Below are 22,333 nucleotides of genomic sequence, written 5' to 3'. Positions count from 1 at the left end.
TCTGTTGCTGCTAATTTTGACGTTCCAAATAAAAGAAAACCAAAAAATGGCAGCATTGTTGTTGTATTAGGTTGACTATTTTGTTCTGGTTGTCAGCTGCCTTGAGAACCTCCACAAGCTATAGGTGGGGTGTGTTTTCTGTAAAATAAATAAAAATCCAGCTACTCAGCATTTACATTCAGCCAGACGTGATAACGTGTGTCATTACGGCCACTAAGAGCTCTTATGGAAAAAAGCTATAAGAGAAAACAAAGTACCTCTAAATTTATGGAAATGATGCTGCACAGGCAGTAATGTTGGTATACTTTAGAAGTTTTATTGCTAAAAAAAATGAAATAGTACTGTATAAATAGTGAAGCTGCACTCTGGTTTAGATTGGCTTTTCTCACAAGAGACTATCTGAATGCAACCAAGAATAGTACTGGGAGAGATGGCATATCTGATCTCAGTATTATCCCTGTTTAGAATAATGGTTTGAGGGCAGAAGTCCTAAAACCATCAAGGATATTAGAGCACCATATTTTTAAGTAGACAAGGACAGCATCTTAAGCCTTGGAAACATCAATACTCAACTTCCAGTTCATTCATATACTCCATAAGGAAGCACTACTGTCATGTCAAGACAACTGGGGTAATTTCTCTTTAAGAGCCTAGGCTTGAGGAATGAAGGAGTTGTGCAGGAGGCAAGTGATCTTCCCAATGTAAGGATAGTGTGCTTTTCCGAATTACAGTACAGAATCTGCTGGGTAGTGCTATCCGATTACACGTATGTATGGATAAAGGCATCTTGAGACACATGGGGTCTACAGACATCCATTTGGCCATCTATGTTCTAAGGTAGACCTGACTGCCAAAACCTGAGTTAACCAAGCACTGCCCTTTGATCCCACCAATTCCAAAACCAGAAAAATTTTGACCAGTTTGGTCTCCTCCCTCCCTAATTCCAGCAGTAATTCCTTCTGCTTCTGAGAGCCAGGATTTAACGTTTCAAACTATTTTTAAATGCCTAAGAATGAGTTCTAGGAGGGTGGATCACCATTTTCAGAAACACTGTATCATATAAAGAAGGATGTGCTCTTCCTACTCTTACGTTATACTCCAGTTAGGTATATTCTGATACTTTTGCATTCCCTGAAAATTACAGCTATTGGAATACCCAATTATTTCATCCGAGTTGCTGGACACAATGGTCCATTTTCTCTTTCCACTTACACAGAGGCAATTGGAAGTGATTTCAACAAAGTGAGTTACTCTCTAAATGCTTTGCTTTCTTTATCAACAGATACTGATGCACCGAACACCTTGCCAAGAAGGGGTCCTGTTCACAAGTGAAAGGATTAGGACTTTGTCTATAATCAGGAAACAAACACTTGTTTTAAGGTATGGAGTCTTCACCTTGTGCAGTATTACTCAAACTGTGGGTCACGGAATGCTGCTTGAGCCTCGGTTGAGCTTCTGTGTTGCTGAGTGTGTGTGTGTGTGTGTTTTAATGTGAAAGACCTGCCTGAGAAAGGTGCATTTTTGCTAACAAGCGTGTTTTCATCAGTGAGGATAGGACATGATTCGGCCTGGGGAGGGCAGAAAACCACCAGGCAGGGTGCTGAATCGCATTGTGTTATCATTGGTAAAAGGACACGCTGGGGCAGGCTTTTCGCAAAAGTTCAGCAACTCGGAAATTTTGGTGGTGACGTGATTGACATCATCATGTCAGTGCCAAAACATCTGGGTTGCTGAGTTCCGTGTAGTAAGTGGGTCACGGGACTGAAAAGAGTGAGAACCATTGAATTAGTGACTGAGGCACCACAAATGGGGTTCACCTGTGGTGCTTCTACATTTGAAAACATTTTTGTAACAGAGGGGATGTGTGACCAAACCCAATGAAGATTGTTGTGGAGAAAAACGGTTGATTTTACTATTGATACCTGAGGACAGGTTGCTCACTTGTAACTATAGTTCTCTGAATAAGCATTTGTGCAGATACACAAAGTGTTTCTGCAAAGAGTTAATCTCAGAAACTTCCAGGACTTTTCTAAGCATTCTTCCCTTGATCCTGAGCAGGGAATTTCCTTAATAAGGTAAATGATCTCCTTAATAAGGTAAATGGTAATAAGGATATCATATCAGATTAATTAAACCCATAAACCACATGTGTGCCCCAACAGAAACAATTTATTTTGAAAACAATCATACAGAGCGTTCACTGGGCAGAAAAGATTTTCTCTGAACACTTCAACACAAACCTTCCCAGCCTGGCATGATCAGTAAAACATACCCACTGGGTTGGGGATCCCTGAAGCCCTCGTTATCACAGAGGATTATGACTTTTACAACACACGGTTGTGATCTCAGTTCATGGACTCCTTTTCATTGGCCTTTTCATGCAAAGATTTTTTGCATGTTAGCATGAGCAAGAGAAGCAGCGGCAAGTGCCATAGGCTGCAAAAAAACAGCTTACGGGAGCTGCTACGGTCAGCGTCTCTGTAGAAACGAAAGCCAAGGTATGAAATGTACAGGTTGATGGGAAGAGAAATGATGGGGAACGTCCATGTGGTGATGTTAAGGATGGGAGCCATAGATGAAAGTCCAATTAAGGCAACACAGTGACGCAGGGCCACCCGCCGGCACATTGCAGGGTGAGTGACAGACATCATGCAGTAGCCACCACGGGAGTAATCTTCACGGAGGCCCCAGCTCAGTGCATTGAAGTGAGGAAATTGCCAGGAGTAGAGGATCCCCCCCAGCAGCAGTGCTCCTGCAGAAGAAGAGAAATGAAGGCATTAGAAAGCTCACTAGGACCACTAATATGGAAATGCATTTAATTTGGCTGAGGTTTCTGCTGGTTCATTTGGTACACCCAGTAAATCACTTACAGGTGCAGGAGTCTCATTAAAATAATCAGCTTGCCCCAAGGCAGTGGAAGGTATACATGACAGAACTCAGGAGAAACGTTTACTTCACTCTCCACCCCAACTCCAAATACCCGCTTTAGATATGGAAGTTTCCAAATGTCAGATTGTTTATGCTGTGCAGGATGGAATCTAGCAACCTATTACAGAATCTGGCAGCAGGAATGTTTTAATTACAATATTTCTAGCATTCTATTTGGAGGAAAGGAAGTCTGTGGGCAGCATTTGCACAAAGGCTTAGAGCTAAGAAGAGTATGTGAGGCTTCCAGCAATTGTAGGACATTTCTGCACTACTCGTCCAATCCCTTTGCCTCTAGCTCCTTTCTGTCAAGTACTAAACAAGCAATCAATCTCACCTTCCATTTATAATTTTTTCCCCATAATTTCATAATTCTGATGCTGGCTATTACAAATGTGCTTATTGATGCTATTATGCAATTAATCACTCAATCTTGTACATACATTTCAGCATTCAAAAAAAAAAAAAAAAAGACGTATTCCTGGCTCATGAATGCTCAAAACTAAAGCAGAAATCTGATGTTGCGGGTCTTGATTTTCAACAAGTCTCACTTTATAGTATGATAGGTGGTACTTGTGGAGATCTCATGATACTTCTTTCTGGTCTGACACTGCCAGATTTCGCAATGACTGAAGCAGTGCTGAGCTGGCAACAAAGTGTGGATGTGTTGCAGCTTGATCCTTCAAAAGATCTGAGGTTTGGGCAAGGAGGGTGCAGAGAGGAGGAGTGTTCATGAGGCAGTAGCAACTGGAGAAACCTCTCTCTCACTGCAGAAACAACTATGGAAGAAGCCACCTGCTCTGATAGCCATCCGTGGTAGCAACGACACTTGCAAAAGTGCACCTGCAAAGGCAATACTTGGGGGAAAAAATGGCTGAAAAGCCCTGGCACTGGCTGGAAAATGGTTTCAGTTCTTTAACATTCAGGGTCCATTTGTTTCACTGTGAGTTATCTAGCCCCAATGTCTTCCTAAAATGTGATGCAAAAGCAAGAATTCAAGGAAAGAGACACATAATAAGCACCCAGAGATGTAGGAAGTATAATTGCCCAAATAATTATGGAACATTTCCTCTTAATTGTAGTCTACAAGGACCACTTTCAAAGCCTTCTGCTACAAGTTTGGATCCTACTCTACTGAAATTGAGCACAGATAGCAATTAGACTCTTCAGAAAACTATTCTTTTTGTCATTAGGGATTTTCTTTAAGACTACTATAGCCTTAAGACTTTCACAGATCCAGATTCTCAACTGGCTTTATTATACTGGCATTATGGCTTGTTGGTGCTGAAGAATCAAAGGCTATTTGTCCACAAAAGAAAGGAAGGTAAGAGTGCAAGGTATCCTAATGTTTTCTCAGTTTTTTCAAGTATTATATTGGTGGGCCCCTGGTATCTGTGGATTCAGGACCTGCGGATTCCAGTATCCACAGGTCCCTGAACCCATGAATTGGATCCACCCCTCTGTGCTCCCTTCATCTCTGGAGAGTGTTCTGAGGGCTGGGGAGTTTGCACCCAGCCTTCCAAACGTCTTTAAAGGCCTTAAAACATCACTTTTGGTTTTTATAAAAAATTGGAATTCACCTTCTAAGGCCTCCCAGAGACCTTAGAAAGCATTCTGAGGGCCGGGGAGGCCGTGCATGGCCTCCTCAGCCCTCAGAATACTTTCTTGAGGTGAGGGGAGCACAGTTCCCCTTGTCTCCAGGATTACAGGGCTCTGAAACCTGTGGATTTCATTATCTGGGGGGGGGGGAGGGCTGGAATGGAACCCATGTGGATAATGAAAAGCCATTGGATAGTATCTAACTGGCAATTGGTCTAGAAATTGTCATCATTGGATACTAGAAAGGACAGAATACGGCTTTCTAGTGCAAGTAAATTCTGAAAGCCCCCTTTTTCTGTTTTCTGTTGGTGCTCCTTCTCTGAGTCTTTCATCATTCAAATGGTATTCAGGGGATTTTTACAGGTGGAGGCACCTGAAAATCTCAACAAGAGATGCCAAGACAACTTGTAGCCTGCACAAGTGCAATTTGTATTCCTTTTACAGGGCCTTACGAGAGTTTCACGGATATTCAATGGCAAAAGAGTCGAACAACTTGTATCCCACTTTCCATGCTCAAAATGGTGATTTAGCAGCTGTGGCACAAATCTATATTTATTCACCATGGTTGATACACCTAGGAGGAAGCTATTAGGAAGCAGAGTAATGCAAACTTGAGGGAACTGGATATTATGTTTTGGCATACGCACCAAAAGCACAGTGATTTTCCACTCATGACTGCCCTGGGTATGCAAAACATCTTGTAATAGTAGCATGATTTGCTCAACTGTGTTATCATTCACAAACTCAGACAAAGGCCAAAGGCACTTTACGTTATAAACCAGGCACAGAAAGCAGGGCTTAGAGTTGGACCTCCAGAGCAATTTGCTACCTCTCATTGTTTTGGCTTTTGGTTTCACATACGTATGACTGAGAGATGGTCAACCAGGCATATAAAATAAACACAGAATGGTTAAAATCTCAGCTCCAAAACAGATGTTGAAGTCTTATTGCATTTCCTAAAGCCATTGTTTACTGCCTTGGCAACCCCAAGAATGCTGTTTTGCTTAAAGCACAGTTTTGGTAATTCTTCTGCCTTGAATAAAATAAAGGAATTTCAAAATTATTTCCAGATTCTGGTAGCTGACTGACACACTGGAGCAGCCATTTTCAACCTTTTTCAGCTCACGGCACACTGACAAGGCTCTAAAGTTCTCAAGGCACACTACTAGTTTTTAATTACATTATTATGTTACAATTAATTTAATTAATATAACTAAGACCACAAGTTAACCAGGTCTACTAAGAAGTAAGCCCTATATTGTTCAATGGGGCTTACAGGAAAGTGCGGTTAGGATTGCAGCCTAATACACTGAGGGCACAATCCTAACCAGGCCTACTCAGAAGTAAGTGCTATTTTGTTCAATGGGGCTTACTCTCAGGAAAGTGTGGTTAGGATTGCAGCCTTAGATCATTACATGACAATGAAATAAATTCCCAAGAAGCTTGGAGAGGGAGGTGTATGTGGTTTCTGGAAAGGTTTTGAAGCAAGTCTGTTCAAACTGTTATCAACTGATATGCCAGGAGAGGTGCTGGCAAAGAGAGATGAGACTGAGCATACTGGAGAAATGGGGGGGGGGTGAGGAGCAGTGAGGAGATGTGGCTGAAACAAGTGCACTGGGGTGGGGGGAGAGAGAAAGAGAATGGGAGGCAACTGGTTTTGAACTTTGGAAGGTGGGGAAGAGGGAGGGGAAGGTCAGAAAGAGAGGGGTTAACTGCAATTATGATGGGGGATGTGTGTGCAGGAGGGGAGGAGGTGGGGGGGGGGAAGAGAAAAGCATCACTTGCCTGCTCATGTATTCAAGAAAGAGTGTGACCAAGCCTCTGTATGTCTACTCAGAAGTAAGCCCCATTATAGTCAATAGGGCTTACTCCTAGGTAAGTGTGGATTGGATTGTGGCCCAGCGCCCTTCCTGCCAAAGCCTTGCCAGTGGAGGACTTTGGACCACTGCAGCCAAGGAAAAGGGTCTCTCCAGGATCCTTTCCAGCCAGCTGCTTCTGGCTCTGGCTCTGTTCCTGCTTCCACCTTCAGGCTCGGTCTCACTCCCTCCTCACTCTTTGCCCACCTGGAGCTCTTCCAGGCTCCTCTGGCTGCCTGCCCAATCAGCACGCTGGGCAGGCACCAGCAACAGCAGGAGCGTCCAAGCCCTTGCGAGGCTGCCCCTTTTTCTCCTGCATGCGGTGCTGCTGCTGCTGCCTGACTTCTTGGCTCCGTGGCACACCTGAGGCAGCCTCACGGCACACCAGTGTGCTGCAGCACAGCGATTGAAAACCGCTGCACTAGAGGGAAGCAGAGGGGGCAAGCACCAGCTTCTTGGGTCTCTCAGAAACAAACTAAACGTTTATGTAAGAAGTTACAGGGATTTTGAAGTCTAAGTTTAGCTATTAATGGCCTATACTTAGAATTGTGTGTGGTTGTTTTCTTCTATCTTGGTATGGTAACAAACCAGCGCCTTTTAGCTAAAAAGATGCTGAAACAAATTACACCTTCTTTGCCCAGATGAGGGAGATTAGAACTGGAAAACAAGAGTAAATCCAGCTGCACCCACTTGCCTTTAGATAAACATTATTGGCAATTGCATAGTTGAAGTTGTTCCATGTTTGGCCTGGTAAATGAGATTGAAGTAGGACTTTATCTCTGCAGAAACAGTTCTATACATTTCCATCATCTAACTGTGCCCATCAGTAAAAGTTGGCCTTACAAAACACCACACTAGCTGCCCACAATGAATTAACAAAAAGTATAACTGTGATGGGTGCAGAGATATGTTCAAACTCCCAAATTATGTGGTTGGAAAGTCCAATTTTGGCTGTTTTCTATACCGTTAAACCAAACATACCAATACGACAAAATGCATTTTGCATAAAACTCAGTATGACAGAAAAAGTTACGATGGTAGATAGGAAGGTATACATGGGATATGGGGGTTGTAATCTGAGTGGATAAAAATAGATTAAAAATAACTTCATTTAAAATATCTGAATGTAATACATACATTTCAAACTGAATCCATCACTCTCTCATCAAAACCTGCTGGGCATGATACAGCAAAAGTTAAGTGTCTCCAAGGCTGCAATCCTAACCTCACTTTCCTGGGAATAAGTTCCATTGAACACAATAGGACTTACTTCTGATTAGACCTGGTTAGGCTTGTGCCCTAAATCCTATTAATTCTCTTTCTCTTTCTCTTTCTCTTTCTCTTCTCTTTCTCTCTGACTGAAACCAATTTAAACCAATTTAATAATTTCAAAATGATTATCTTTGTATGGATCAGGTCCACCATTGGTTACACAGATTGTTTTAAGATATTATGAAACTTGCTTTGACATACAAAAGAATGAACTAGGAGAAAAAAGGGGACATCTAACACTAGGGAATATAAATGGTACAGTAGGTCATGAATCGTATTTTACTACTATTAAGGTATTTAAGCTTCTTAGAAAAAGTACGAACATTTCCTTGCCAACTGATGAACTGTTTTATCCAGAACTGCCAGCCCCTGCGTAACCAGAGTGCTGTCAGGACAGCCAAAACCTTCCCACATATTCCAGAGGATCCCCAGGCATCAGTAACAGCTGATAGCAACATAAATGGCACATTGGCTGTATTGATCAGATGGTTTGGATTCTTCTCCTGGGCAATAACACTGTTTACTTGAAGACAGGTGCTTGTTGTTTGCTATAGTAACTAAATGGAATGCATGCTTGTTTGGGAAAAATATGAATTAGAACACTGTTTCTGAAACTGTGGGTCAAGACCCACTAGGTGGGTCACAAGCCAATTTCAGGTCCTCATTCATTTCAATATTTCATTTTTAGTATGTTAGACTTGATGCCAACATGGTATGTGACTACATTTGGGGAGATCCGTACTTTTAACAGGCTACAATGTATATGCTTTTAAAAATGACAGTCAATGGGGCTTACTCCTGGGTAAGTGTGGATAGGATTGCTAAAATTTTTTCGTGCTTGATGCTACTTCCAGCCATGACATCACTTCCAGTGGGTCTCGACAGATTATCATTCTAAAAAGTGGTTCCTGGGCTGAAAAGTTTGAGAACCACTGAATTACAGACCTGGTGAGTTTCTTTATACCAGAGTTCTCCAAACTGGAAGCTGCTGTGTCCTGAAAAAAGCTCTCCCTGTCCCAAGTGGCACTTACTGTTCTGCTACAGATTTGCATTTTTCTCAAGTTGATCTGGGCACAGGGATGCTGAATGGTAAGTGCCGCTTACGGCATGGGGGACATTTTCCAAACCCAGATCTGGCTTGCAGGCAGGGGTTTGGAAAGCCCTGCATTATACCAACCAACCCTGTGTACAACAGATAAGCACAGGAAAAGAGGCAGGGGTCATGAGGAAGGGCAGAGAACACTGAACAACTGTTTCCGGGTTTCTAACTCTTTAGATGACATTGCCTGCATATTATTGCCACACCCTCCAACTTCTGCTGCTTTTTAATTACACAATGATAGCTTTGGATATATAAATTCTTATGCATACTGTTTCCTTTTCATGCAAGTCACTCTAACTGTAGAAAGGTTCTGCATTCAGTAAAGCTTATTAGTGCAAATGAAATAGCAGACAGAACAATGCTACATTGTTAAAACATCTTTGTGTATAAGAAACCTTTGTGGATGATCTGATTATTCTAAATCTGAGCTGTTCCCAATAACCACAGGTATAAATACAGGTACAAGAGCAGCAGCAAAATGGCCAAGGCATTCAAACATCATTATTTATAAAGCACCAAGCAAGCATAAATGTGCACAGTTCTTTACAGAGAAACAATAAAAATCCAGGATATTTGAAAAATTGATGGCAAGGAATACAATAGAGGGTAGATGGTGGTGAGGATAAACAGGAAAAGAAGCAGTCAGTTCAGTTATATATACTTTAAGCTTAGATTTTGGAAATACTAAAGGGCTGCGTCAAAGTCTTCACAGAAAAAATGGATTTTGAGGAAGAATCCAACAGAAAAGACTTGACATCATGTATGTGTTCTGGTCAGCAGTTCTAGGCATAAAGGGCAGCAAAGTAGAAAGGATGGAGCAGTTTAAGGGAGCAGGAGACTTTGGATGGCTGAAGATGATGGAGTTGGAGGAGTGATGGTCACAGACACGGATGAAGAAATAAGGGGAGAAGGGCTTTGAAGGCAAAGGTGAGGAATCTGTGCTAGATGCCAGAATGGACAGGAAGCCAGTGTAGGGATTTAAGGCAGAGTGATGTGATCTGAGTGACAAGTTGCTGCTTGTACAAGAAGAAAAAGAAAGTGAATGGGAAGTGAATGGGAACTCGCCTCACCACTTAACAGGTACATCCACTTTCTAGGAAGAAAGAGCCTCAGTTCCCTGAGTTTCCAAAGTTGCTGTGTGACAGTGTATATCCCCCACCAGTGTGACTGCAGAGAGACTATGCAGGAGTGTGTGTGGGGGTGGGTGGGGGGAGGTGGTTTGGTGCTATTTTGGTTGGCTCTGAGATGGCTGGGCAATGACAACAGAACACCAGAAAGGAATATGTTGCGGTAGTCAAGGCAGCAGAGGACTAGAGTGCAAACTAGATTTTCAGCAAAAGGAGTGAAAGAGGAATAGCTCTGTTTTTGTAATGAAGTAAGGAATAGCTCAAAGATGTTGACGCTTGCAGTAGGATACTGTTAACAGCCTCCTACTTTATATGTCCAAATGAACTGAATTTAGTACTTTTAACCCACACGCTGTCCTTGCTTAAGTCCATTCCTGCCACTGCTCTGGTGCCCCCTCCTGGATACACAGATTGGAGAGGTGGGATGAACTGGAGCAGCTATTCAACTGGGTAGTTGAATCTTCCTTATTGGAAGATTAAAGTGATGGGAACTTAACACAGCTGTGTAGATGACAATGAATTTATTGATTGGGCTTTGACTTTGATTGCATCAGTCCCTCAGGTGTCCCCATGGCAGAATCACAATAGCTTTTGTAACGAGTGGTGGTAGGGGAAAATAATAGACTGACTTTTGTCTTATTAAATTCAAAACAGCTGCTTACTAGTGCTGCACATCTGTCTCCATATTTACTACATGGAGCAACAGTACTCTGCCTTTGCACATCCTGTGCTACTGTGTCAATGATGACCTACCTCTCTGTCTTGCCACCTTTTGGATTATTGTTGCCTCTTTGAAAAGTAGGAAAATTCTCTGAGTTATGTAAGGTCCCTCCTAGCTCTAATTTCTATCACTTCGTAGCCAAGATAAGTTGCTCCAAGCAATGGGGATTTACCATTTTCTCTGAAGCCTCTCTGAAGTAACTACACATGTTGCCAGTAGGCTTTTAAACATGATATAGGTAATAATTAAAAAAATATATATTTAAAGGAAACAGGAACAAAGATCAGTGCAATTTATTCAGAACAAAGTGAAGTCTTCTTGTTGTTACTCTCTTTCTGGGCAGACAAGGGTCATACTAATGAGGAAGGGCCATACACAATTGTCCTTTTCCTCTTCCCTTGCTGTTTTGTTAGTAAACCCATCCATCTGCCAAATGTCACTTGCTGATAAGAACTGCCCAGTTTAAAATCCCCATTTGTAAATAGATGTTGGCTGACATAATTAATGTCTGCCCCACAATCCAATTTGAATTACAAAGTCAAGGCAATTTGAAAATCAGCCTCTGCATGATTACCATTGGTACACACACAGGCAGTCTATAAATGCCATAGCCTCGGGAATTATTTAAATTTTCCAAAAATGAATGAAAATCAGGACAAGATGTCTTTCAGGAAAACAGAAGGCAGAAGTGGGGCATCTGAGATAAACTAAATAGTCTCTTGAGATAAACATTCTTGGGAGCAGTAATACCAATGGCTCCAGGGCACTGTGGGTCTCTAATGTCTGCTACATTTGCAAGGCTGTTATCTGCTCTGCCACCACCACCACCTACACAGAGAAAATCCCCTTAACAGATAAAGCACATTATGACAAAGTCTCCTGCTTGTCACTTACAGCAAACTGGGTGGTTTAAAACAACATATTCTCATGGCATGGGGTTGCTATGTTCTACAGCCCCTAGAGTGCACTTTAGATGTTGAGAGGCAGCCACTACTTTGCAAGGATAGCTGGATCTGTAGCCTTCACATGCAGTTGTGGCAAGGGGAGCCTCTGCTCAGCTTCAGCTGATCTGACAGCTACAACCATACCTTAATCCTCAGACTTGGCCATGGTGACCCATGCCCTAGTGATATTTAGATTACTGTAATACACTATATATGGGACTGCCTTTGAAGACTGTCTGGAAATTACAATCAGTGCAGAATGTGGCTGCCTGTGTGTCGCTGAAGCTTGCCGATTTAACTCAGTTGGGCAGTTACTTTGGTGGCTACACTGGCTGCAGGTTCATTTCCAGGCCCAATTAAAGATACTAGTTTTCACTTTTAAATTCCTTTACAGCTCAGGTATCTGAGGGACCACCTCTTTCTAAATAATCCAACCTGTCCTCTGAGGCTATCAGTTCTGATTGTGTCCCTCTAGCATGCAGGCTGCCTGACTGCTTGTCGCTTTGCTCTTATAGTGTCTGTAAAAGCAAGGAACATGCTCGATTGTTAAAGAAAAAACAACAAAAGGTAATGGGTGAAGGGGGGCCATGGAGAACGGTGGTATCTGAAACTATGGATACCAGATCCATGGATGGGGGGGGGTGGCTCCTGTATAAGCTGCAAACTCTTGGAAATGGAGGCTGACTAGCACCTCTGCTGCAACATGCACAACACTGTAGACTTGGAAACAGCAGACAATTGGACTGCTGGATTCAGACCTTAGCACAAACCTGATGCTATATTATGAATAGCCAACTTTAGCAATGACAGCCTAACCTCAGTAGGTGTTGCTGCTCCCACTGCTCCTAACACCACCATTGATAACTGAGAATAAAAGTGGTGACTTTGAATCTATTTCCTCTAAGCACTACTTAGTGAAAAGGTTTCTATTTTGTATCATGTCAATATTTCTTCCAGAACTTGGTCCAGGGAATTTAAGTTGTGGCAAATACTCAGGACTGAAGCTGATCAAGCAACGATACTGATGACATTTGCTAGAACCACACTGCTGTGAAAGCAAAAGGTAGACTTTGTAACAAAACTTTACCCAAACAATGAAAAAATGGTGCATCCCTAAATTACTAGTCTTCACATAATATTCGGGGGGTGAGGGGAAGAATCAGACTACTTATTTAAGAAAACTCTGCAATAAGATGTTAAAAAAAAAACACAACAGCAAACTAATTAAGTTCCTGGGTAGCAGGCTTAAGATTTCTTTCTCCCCCGCTTTACATTCCTTGTTGCTGTTCAGAAGAGTAGTCTCATCTCCTTCTCTCTTTAACAAGGTGTAAATGTATTTCTACTCTTTCGTCTAAAATAAGATTACATCTGCTAGTTAATTATGATACATTAATGGATTCCAGAAGCATACCTTACATGACTATGGGAGGCTTTTCAAATGTATACATACTCCAGTTGACTATATTGAGGGTGTTCTAAACATCTCCAGAAATTGATCAATAAAATGCGGGAGATTCATCAAATAAATGTTTCCTGAGCTATGGTACTTTTCAATAACTATAGATGAGTGCTTTGAGAGGGAAAGAAATCAGAAAACCCAGGGTGCAATCCAAACCTGAGCTGGAGCAGGCAAGCCAGAAGGCTTGCGCTGCATCCAACGCAGGTTCATTGGCTGCAGCGGCTCAGCCAGAGGCAAGGGGAAGCTCTTCCCCTTACCCCTGGGTAAGCGCTGCTGGCCCCAATGGGTCTCCTCGGACCTGCGCGACCTCTGGAAGTGGCGCAAGTTTGAGGAGAGTGGAGCGGCTTGAAGCCGCTCCGTTCACCCCAGGGACGGAGACTGGGATCTGGCAAAACCTCTGGGTCCCAGCGCCGCCCCCCAGCTCCCTGCGCGCCTGCTCCCAGGGCCGCCCATCGCCCGCCCTCCCCCGCCCAGAATCGCCTCCTCCCTGCCCCCCTATGCCTACCTTTGCCACTTGTGTTGGAGCGGGTGCGCCAACACAAGCGGCAGCGACGAAGCCGCAGCGGAGGCTTCTGCTGGCCTCCGTGCGTCAGCGCATCAAGATGCGCTGACACAGCTTCCTCCCACGGAGGCGCAAACGTACTTTATGGCACGTTTGCGACCCTCCCGCGGCTCCTATGCCCACATAAGTGCCAGTTAGGATTGTGCCCACAGGTGCTTAGAATTGTAACGACGGTTTATTGGCTCAAAACCCATTTTTGGGATTGCACACCATTTTAGATTAAATATTTGCATTACATTTGCATTGCATTACATTGTTACATTTAAAGAATGTACTATTGTCTAAAATCATCAGCTTCAGATACATATCTGTGAACTGGTTCCGACAGACGTTCAAATACTTGGAATGAGCAAAAGGATACCAATGTGCCAGTGGGTGGGGGGAGAGAAACGGCATGTGTGTGTGTGTGTGTGTGTGTGTGTGTGTGTGTGTGTGTTAGCATGAAATCAAAACATTCAGTTTCATTACAGTAAATATCCAGAGAGGACCAAGTGACAGAAAACAGCAATTCAGTATGACTTTCAAAGTGAGTGCCACTGCATACAAGTTCAGCAGAATAAGTAATTTGAGACAGACCTGGCAAGGATTCTGTGTTACAGGAGATCATTTAATGGCAGATATTTTATGAAAGAAACAGTAGTGCTTCCATTGCTGCTAAACCAAAACAAAAGGTAATGGGCATGTGGGCAGGTCCCCTTGGATCCATGGATAAGTGAAACCACAGGTACAGGATCTGTGGATATAGGGGGACGGGGATGGGGACGGGGACGACGACACCTATACACCATATTTCTTCCACTCCATATACCATGTACAGCATCAGTTGTTCCTAGCTCTCCTTTCTGCTATCCTGATCACCTGTCAACAGACCGACAAATACTTTGCAGTTCTGAAAAGAAAACGCAGTCCCCACATAGTCTAGACTAGAGGTCTCAAACATAAGGCCTGTGGGCCAGATGCAGCCTGCAGAAACTCTTTACCCAGCCCATGTAATTATTGGGCTCTCCCAATGCTGTCCTTTCAGCAGTGCCACTTCTGCTGAAGCAGTGGGAGGGAGAGATGGAAGGAGGACTCAGATGTCAAGGAATGCTACGGGGGAAGGGGAAGACCAAGAGGGATGAGAGACAGAGACATTGACAAGGAACTAGGAGAGCCCAGTTATCAGGCAGACTCCTTTTCAGCAATGCCGCTTCCGCAAGGAGTCACTTTGCAGAACATCTATCAACTGTTGATCTGCAAAGCGACACCTCGGCAGAAACAGTACTTCTGAAAGCGCCTGCGTGATAAATGAGCTCTTTTATATCTTGAAAATACGATCAAGATTTACACATTTTCTCTTCTGTGATTTGCAGATAATGAATTCTTAGGTGAGAAAAAGAGTTTTATTTCTGGCCATTGTCTGCTTAAGGTCATCACTTCCTACTTAACAATGTCACTTCCAGCCCTTAGGTGCCATGAATACTATTTGGCCCACTATATGAAATGGGTTTGACATCCCTGCTCTAGAGACTGGCACTACATTGACTCTTCTAAAATGAACCCAAAAAGGAACCAATGCTCAATGCTTTCACTTCATAGCCAAGCAGGCCATCAGGGTTACATAGTCATCCCAAGCCTGTTGTATGAAAAGAGTCTATGATGTCTATTTTAGTATGCATACTCATTTATATACTTTTGTAATTGCCAATTGCTCTACTTTTATTGTGATGTTTCTGTTCTATGTTGTACACTGTTTTGGAGCTCTTTTGGAAGGAAAATGACTTAGAAATTGAAAGGGAAAAAGGAAAAAAAAAACTACAGGGAGAGTTAAAAGATCACTGCAAAACCAAAATGTACTTTTGCCCTGTGAACATTGAAAAGGAAGATTCCTATAATCTGTCATCTTCTACTGAATCAGTAATGTACAGCTTTTGTAGATACAATGTACATGTGGGAACAGAAATGAAAGGTTTAAAAAGGATTGCTTTTACAGTAGTCTCAGGCACCTGATTACCTTGGGCAAATTAAAACCGCAGCTGGATGGTTTGTTTAGTAGTTAGAATCCTAGAAATGTCCCCTTTAAAAAAGTATGTGTTTACAGGCACTGTAACTGTAGAAAGAGGAAAAAGACTGCAACGTGATCGTACAGCATGGCCTTAACATCATTTTCCAGGCAAATGGGTGCAACTAACAAGGAGAACATCCTGCTTTATGCTCAAAGCAGCACTATGACAAAAAGTACTAAAATGTTTGGTCTTAACAAAGGAAATGGGGCCTGGAGTCTAACTGAACATAACAAGAATAGATAGATAAGCAAGAATAGACAGAAGTGGGAAAACAAAACAGGGATTCTCAAGTGTCAAAGATAGGTTGAGTGCAAACGTTAAGCACAGGAGGAGGAAGGAAATTAGATTCAAGATTCAGACAAGCTGACACATCGTGAAACTGAGACAAGGCAGCAGTCAACACCGGGATATCAGTCAATAGGGGGTCACAAGCGGGATATTGTACTTTGAAGGTGTGGATCCTTGATAGTTTGAATGATACCAATAGGTACTGATTACCAAGATATATTTCTACTTACAAGGAATTCTTGAGAAACAAGTAGTACTAGCTCACACAGTTGTAGTACACAACTCTTTGTCAATGGAGTTCCATGTTCTACTCACCTGCATCCAGACTGCCGGTTGCTGCTGTCCAGCCCATGATAGGGGGAATGGCACCCACGACAGCTCCTACCCAAGTATTGGCAATGCTGATTCTTTTCAGTGGTGTGTAACAGCATGTGTACAGTACAATGTTGAAGGCTCCCAGGGCCCCAGTAAGAGGATTTACTCCCAGAGTCAGCAGGGCAATTCCTGGAACTGCACAGGACACAGCAAAGGACACGGCGAGCAAAGGGCTGTATTAAAAAAGGAGAGAGAACAAAGTATATTAAAGTGTTGGCAAAAAGTTCTGAGACTAGTTTTTGTTGCAGGTATATTTTCTGTTTTCACCAGAAAATCGTCACATACATTACGCTGCTTACAACTTAGTGATTTTTGATGCGGTTTATCCATTATTTGTTTATCCATTATTTGAGGTTTTAATTATACAATGCAATGCTTTCAAAAGAAATCAAAATGTATTTGCTCCAGTTTAACAGAATTAATTTATCCAAACCCTCTAAGCGTATTTCACTAACGTTCCAGCCTTGACTATGTCAACCTCTGACAGTGGGGAAGAAACTATTTTTAATAAAGCATCTAAACATTTGGTGCAGACTTTTATTGTCCCACACAGACCAGTCACCTCATACTGTTTTATACAGAATTGCAAAATAAGCCTAAGCATGGATGTGTACAGATCTCAAGTTAGAATGCTGAGAAGGAATGGATGTCTGCCTTCAATTTAACTTTTAATTAAATGGACCAAGCCAACAATTTGATAAGCTGGAACATGATTTTACCAGCTTTACAAGCCCAACTGTGGATTTTGCTGATTTAATTTAGTGGAATGCAGTGTTTATCACGGTTTTCTCACAAGACCCTCAGCTAAGAAAATCTGTTCTTTTGACTGTATGCAGTTTGCAATGAAATTACTCAAAGCACTGATCTTACAATGTATAAATTTCCACAACAAATGTTAACATCAAAAGGGAAAAGCTTTGACATTTGTAATGAAGTTGAACCCAATACCTAAAAATGAAGGCAAACTTATCATTTGATCACTTTCATCTTAAGTGGGTGAGTAGAACAGCCCTGAAGTCAGTGCAAATGGTAAAGGAAATTTTTATTTTGCTCAGAAAACTGGGGAGGAAGGTAGAAGAAAGGGAAAGGGCTAGGAACCACTTGAGAGGGCTAGGACTCCCTCTCTTGCTGCTTTGGAGTGTCATCAAAGCATGGCCTAAAACCGGAAGTGCGTCGCGATCACATTTTCGTGAAGTTCTGAGACATAGGGAGGCTTGAAGAGGGGGTCGCGGGCTCCAGGAACTCTCTGTAAAAGGAGACTCAAAATCACAGCCTGGGGGCCAAATGAAGCCTGCGGGGAGTCTGTATCTAGCCTGCAGTCAGCCTCTTGGTTCCCTGAGAGCCTCTGGTCCACCTGACTTAACACAACCAGAGCTGTGCTCTGGTTGTGTCTGGAAAGTGTTCTGATGGCCTGAGAGACTGTGCGCAGCTTCCCTGGTCCTGAGAATGCCTTTTAAAGACTTAAAAACATCACTTCCTAGTTTTCCCAAAAAACTTTTTATGCCCTCTAAAGCAGTGTTTCTCAAACCGTGGGTCGGAACCCACTAGGTGGGTCCCCATTCATTTAAATATTTTATTTTTAATATATTAGACTTGACGCTACTATGATATGTGACTGCATTTGGGGAAATGTTATAGACCTGTACTTTTAACAAACTAATATGTATATTCTTTTAACAATGACAGTAAAAGAAACTTACTCCTGGGTAAGTATGGGTAGGATTTCAGCCTAGGATAGTTAAAAATTTTCCTGCTTGATGATGTCACTTCCGGTGGGTCCCAAAAGATTCTCATTCTGTCCCGGTGGGTCCCGGTGCTAAATGTGTGAGAACCACTGCAAAGGCCTTAGAAGGCTTTCTGAGGGCTAGGGAAGCTTCCATAGTTGATGCAGCCGTCTGGCCAAAAAGTTTGGAAACCCTTGCTCTAGAGTTTGGGAACCGCTGCCCTAATTCTTTGGATGTGCTAGAGAAATCATGGCGGGGTTGGTCATGACAGGAAATAATGGCCTGCCAAAATCTTGGAACTCCTTGTGCTAACAGCAGTGTTTTCTTTCTCATTCTCACAGTTGACCCACACTTTCACACATGTTTGAAATGCTGGTGGCTGTAGATGTTTGCCTCAAGTACGTCTTGGCACATGGTTCAGGCACTGGGTGTTGACAGTCAGCTGGATGTAGAATCCATTGTGTGAGGAAACAGGCATCACCCTCCCTGTTGCTTCCCATATATGAAAAAAGGTTATCTCCAGCTGGATGCGCCATGCTGACGTACACAGTGGTGGTGGTACATCTGATGTGAATGTTTCCCTCTCCCCCACCAGAGATGTGTGGTCTCATAGAAATTTATACTGAATTCTGGAAATGTTGACAGGTTGATCCACATTCCAGGAATTTTGCCAGATCCTGAGAAGATAAAGAAGCAATTCCTATTCCATTAGGTTAGGTGTGCCCAAACCCCTTCCCTGGGGCCACTTGTGGCTCTTGGGAACTTCCAATCTGGCCCGCAGGGAGCCCCCACTCTTCAATGAGCCTCTAGAGACTTGCTGGAGCCCATGCTGGCCCAACACAGCTGCTCTCAGCATGAGGGTGACTGTTTGACCGCTTGTGTGAGCTGTGGGATGAAGGTTCCCTCCATTGCTTGCTATTGCATATCTGTGATGCAGCAGTGACAGCGAAGGAAAGGTCAGCCTTGCTTTGGGCAAAGCCTTTTATAGGCCTTGAGCTACTGCAAAACCTTCATTCATTCATTCAAGTTCCATCTCTAATAAATTCATTTATGTAAATTTATTCAAATTTGAAATGTAAATTAATTCTTTTTTCCTGGCCCCCGACACAGTGTCAGAGAGATGATGTGGCGCTCCTGCCAAAATGTTTGGACATCCCTGCATTAGTTGTTCCATTTCATCTGTTAATGTTAACCGGGTGCTTTAACTGGGTGCTGAGTGCCCTTCACCCCAAGTCTGCTGCCATCATCTCCGCCCTCCAGCCTGCCACAGATGCACACAGCCTGCACTGATTTGCTTTCCACTGCTAAAAGCAAGCAAAAAGAAGATCACCCACCTACTTACCTTGTTCTAGGCACAGTTTGCTCAAATGGAGAAGTGCAGGACTTCTGGTTTGATTTACAGGTATGCCATGAAGAAGCATGAGCACAGTTCCTTTAAATCAAAGTAAAAGTCCTGCAACTGAAGAAACTACATGTGGACTGTGGTAAGCAACTGCCTTTTTTTTTTGTAACTGTGCAGAGACAATGGACTTGAGGTGGCATTGAGTGGTACTCGAGGTCACAGTGCTGCTAGCCGCCACTGCCCCAAATCTCCTCTTGCTCACTCTCAGCAAGTCAGAAGAGGGGAAGAGCAACAACTGACATGCACTAGTGTAGATAAGGGGCGTGAGGGTATAGGGCCCCAGGTATCACACCTGAGGGGGTGTTGAGACCTCCCAGATGTGACCGAAACTGCCTGGTAAGAGGGGGCACCAAAAATGTATGTGCCCCGGGTGCCAGATACCCTAACAATGCCACTTCTGACTTGCATGGATGGCCGGGCTTAGCCGCAGAAGGTGTGGAAAGATGTGGAGTGCAGGGCACCCCACTACGAGCTCAGGTGAAAGCTACGGGCTAATGATTAGAGCATCTATCCTAAGTCAACACAAGAGGAAAAAGGCTATATTGCAAAGTAAACTGAGTGGAAGAGATGAGATTCTACCCTTAGGCAACACCTTATTGCCTTTTTTAAGCAATGCTGCATATGAAAGTGGGTATCCCCCACAGAGCTGCCATGAAGCTTAATTTTTTTGGACAAACTGCAAAAAAGACATTGTTCACGAAGAATGTGGTAGTGCACTTCTCTCAGAAACTACCTTCGGTGCTTGGTAACAATTGGCTAATGAACCATAGCAATTAGACTGGATACTCACACAGCTGGAAACTTAATGAGGCTCTAGAAGCCTGCCTGTCTAATGTGTTTTATGGAAACACAAGCAATTAGTGAGTGGTTAAAAATCTGAGAGCCTTAATTCAAACTGAGAGCAGCTTCCTTCAGGCGACTTGTAACACGACTAATATAGCATTATCTACTCAACAATGCTGATAAAAACAAACCAGAATGTGAGAAGCTTTACCAGTCTGGATGACAGTGATGGAAAAAGTCTACACTTGTAGACACTGCACTGACATGTACAGAGTATTGCAACATGCTTAGCGGGTTTGATTCCATTGTAGGAGTTTCCTCCATGGGGCAGAAGAAACAAACCCTGAAGCATACATTAAACACATGAAATGCAATCAGAAAATCTGTGAACCGAATTGCGTGAAAATCTGAAGTAGAGCCTTCTTGCAACACTCAAGTCAATTTATATTTGGAAGAACTTTTCCTTCAAAACATACACTCATCCATGGGTATTTTTATGGTGGAGGGAAAAACCAGGTTACATTGCAATCAGTCCCTAAAGACAGATGCTTATACTGGTTCCATAGATGGCAATGTACTACTTCCAGTGGCCATCTGGTATATAGAACCAAACAGGTTTGCACCACTACATCTGTTATAAAAAGAACTTAATTGTATTTTCACACCTCGCAAAGTCAGCTCAACAAGGGGCTGATTGCATACTGCGTAAAAGCCAATATTATAGGGCTGTGATATGATTGAGAGATCTTTCTGAAGTGAACACAATTATTTGTCTGTCATGCTGCTGCCTGATATTTACCAATTTCCAGATTTGACCCCAGAAACCACCATGTGCCAACAGCCGTTGTTATTGTGATGTGAATCATGTGCAAAGGTCTAATATTAAAAGCTGTCTATGCTGGGAAGTGGTAAAACTCAAAGTGCTTTCTGCACTGAGTAGATCTCTGCATCTTAAATATGGCAATGCTATTGTCTCCAGGAAACAATGACTCTAGTACATAATCCTGCAAGGACAGACTTAACTTGTATTTGTAGTGAGGAAAAAAAAAGTGATGACTTTTCCATGTAGTCACACTCTGAAGAGTACCTGTGTGACAGTGACAGATCCCACAGAGTACAATATGTTCCATTTCCCGCAATGTAACATCTGCTCTGCTGACAAGTCACAAGCAGATTTTTCTGTTTGCAGACATAGCCTGGGACCTGATGATCCAGCTGGTGTGTTCCGCAAAGGTGTAATCAGGAGTAAGGTGAGAACTTTGACAAGGCACAAACAGGACATATTGTATCTACTTGATGTACCACCCCGTAAGGTGAAAGGGAGCACAACAGCTTATATCCACAAGCAAGTAAATCTCATACACGCATACACTGAGCTGCCTTTCTGTGGAGCTCAAGGGTACACAACTGGTTTGTACTAAAAACAAATTCTTATTTTATTAAACAGCATATTTTTCCCCATAGTTACCAGCCAAGGGCCTTCCACAGTGCTATAGACTAGTCAAGGCACAGCACATGCTCCCACCACTCGCCTTGTCCTTCTGCCTTCATTTCAGGAAAGGAAGCAAATAGCTGCATGTAATTTTGAAACCTCTCTGAATCCTCTTCTTCATTTCCATTTAAAAAAAAATCTTAAATACTTCTTTTCTGTTATGCGACAACAGCAGAACAATATCCTGCATACAGTCAAGGTGAAAGACTAGGTATGGGAGGGGGGGGCACCTCCTTGTCTAGTTTCCCTCAGTAAAGTCTTCCTTGTATAAAAAAAATCCCAAGTCCTAGTGGACAGACAGCATACTGAGGCTTGGACCATAGCTGGTGTCAAGTACGAAAAGCTATTCTTTGTTTTGCAATATCCAGGCATCCACTAAAGTGAGATTAGTATTCAAAGGTGACATTTAGAGCTGCTTTCTACTGCCTTCAATGCTCTTACACTGGAAAGTAAAAACACACTACTGTAGAAATCGCAATACTAACATATGATGTTGCCTATCTAAGGGCACAATCCTAATCAGGTCTACTCAGAAGTAAGTCCTATTTTGTTCAATGGGGCTTACTCTCAGGAAAGTGTGGTTAGGATTGCAGCCTAAGTCAAATCATGGTTCCACTTAGTGCATATTCCAATTAGTAGAGGCTCTCCCTAGAGTCT

General features: G+C 42.8%; 1 protein-coding gene across 3 annotated transcripts in view; it reads right to left on the bottom strand.

The window, feature by feature from the left end:
- Nucleotides 1-317: 317 nt before the first annotated feature.
- The window catches only part of COX10 (cytochrome c oxidase assembly factor heme A:farnesyltransferase COX10), a 142,753-nt gene continuing 120,737 nt past the window's right edge, over nucleotides 318-22,333 (bottom strand). For all 3 annotated transcript variants that reach the window (XM_066617091.1, XM_066617093.1, XM_066617092.1), the window contains exons 6-7: nucleotides 16,216-16,448; nucleotides 318-2,752 (exon numbers count right to left, since the gene is read on the bottom strand). In XM_066617091.1, the coding sequence (XP_066473188.1) occupies nucleotides 2,346-2,752; nucleotides 16,216-16,448 (640 nt within the window). In that variant the 3' untranslated portion in view covers nucleotides 318-2,345. The remainder of the gene's footprint in view (nucleotides 2,753-16,215; nucleotides 16,449-22,333) is intronic.

The sequence above is a fragment of the Tiliqua scincoides genome, chromosome 2 (assembly GCF_035046505.1).
Source record: "Tiliqua scincoides isolate rTilSci1 chromosome 2, rTilSci1.hap2, whole genome shotgun sequence".
NCBI lineage: Eukaryota > Metazoa > Chordata > Lepidosauria > Squamata > Scincidae > Tiliqua > Tiliqua scincoides.
Note: the sequence above shows the minus strand (reverse complement) of the source record. Positions and strands in the feature narration are given on the sequence as shown.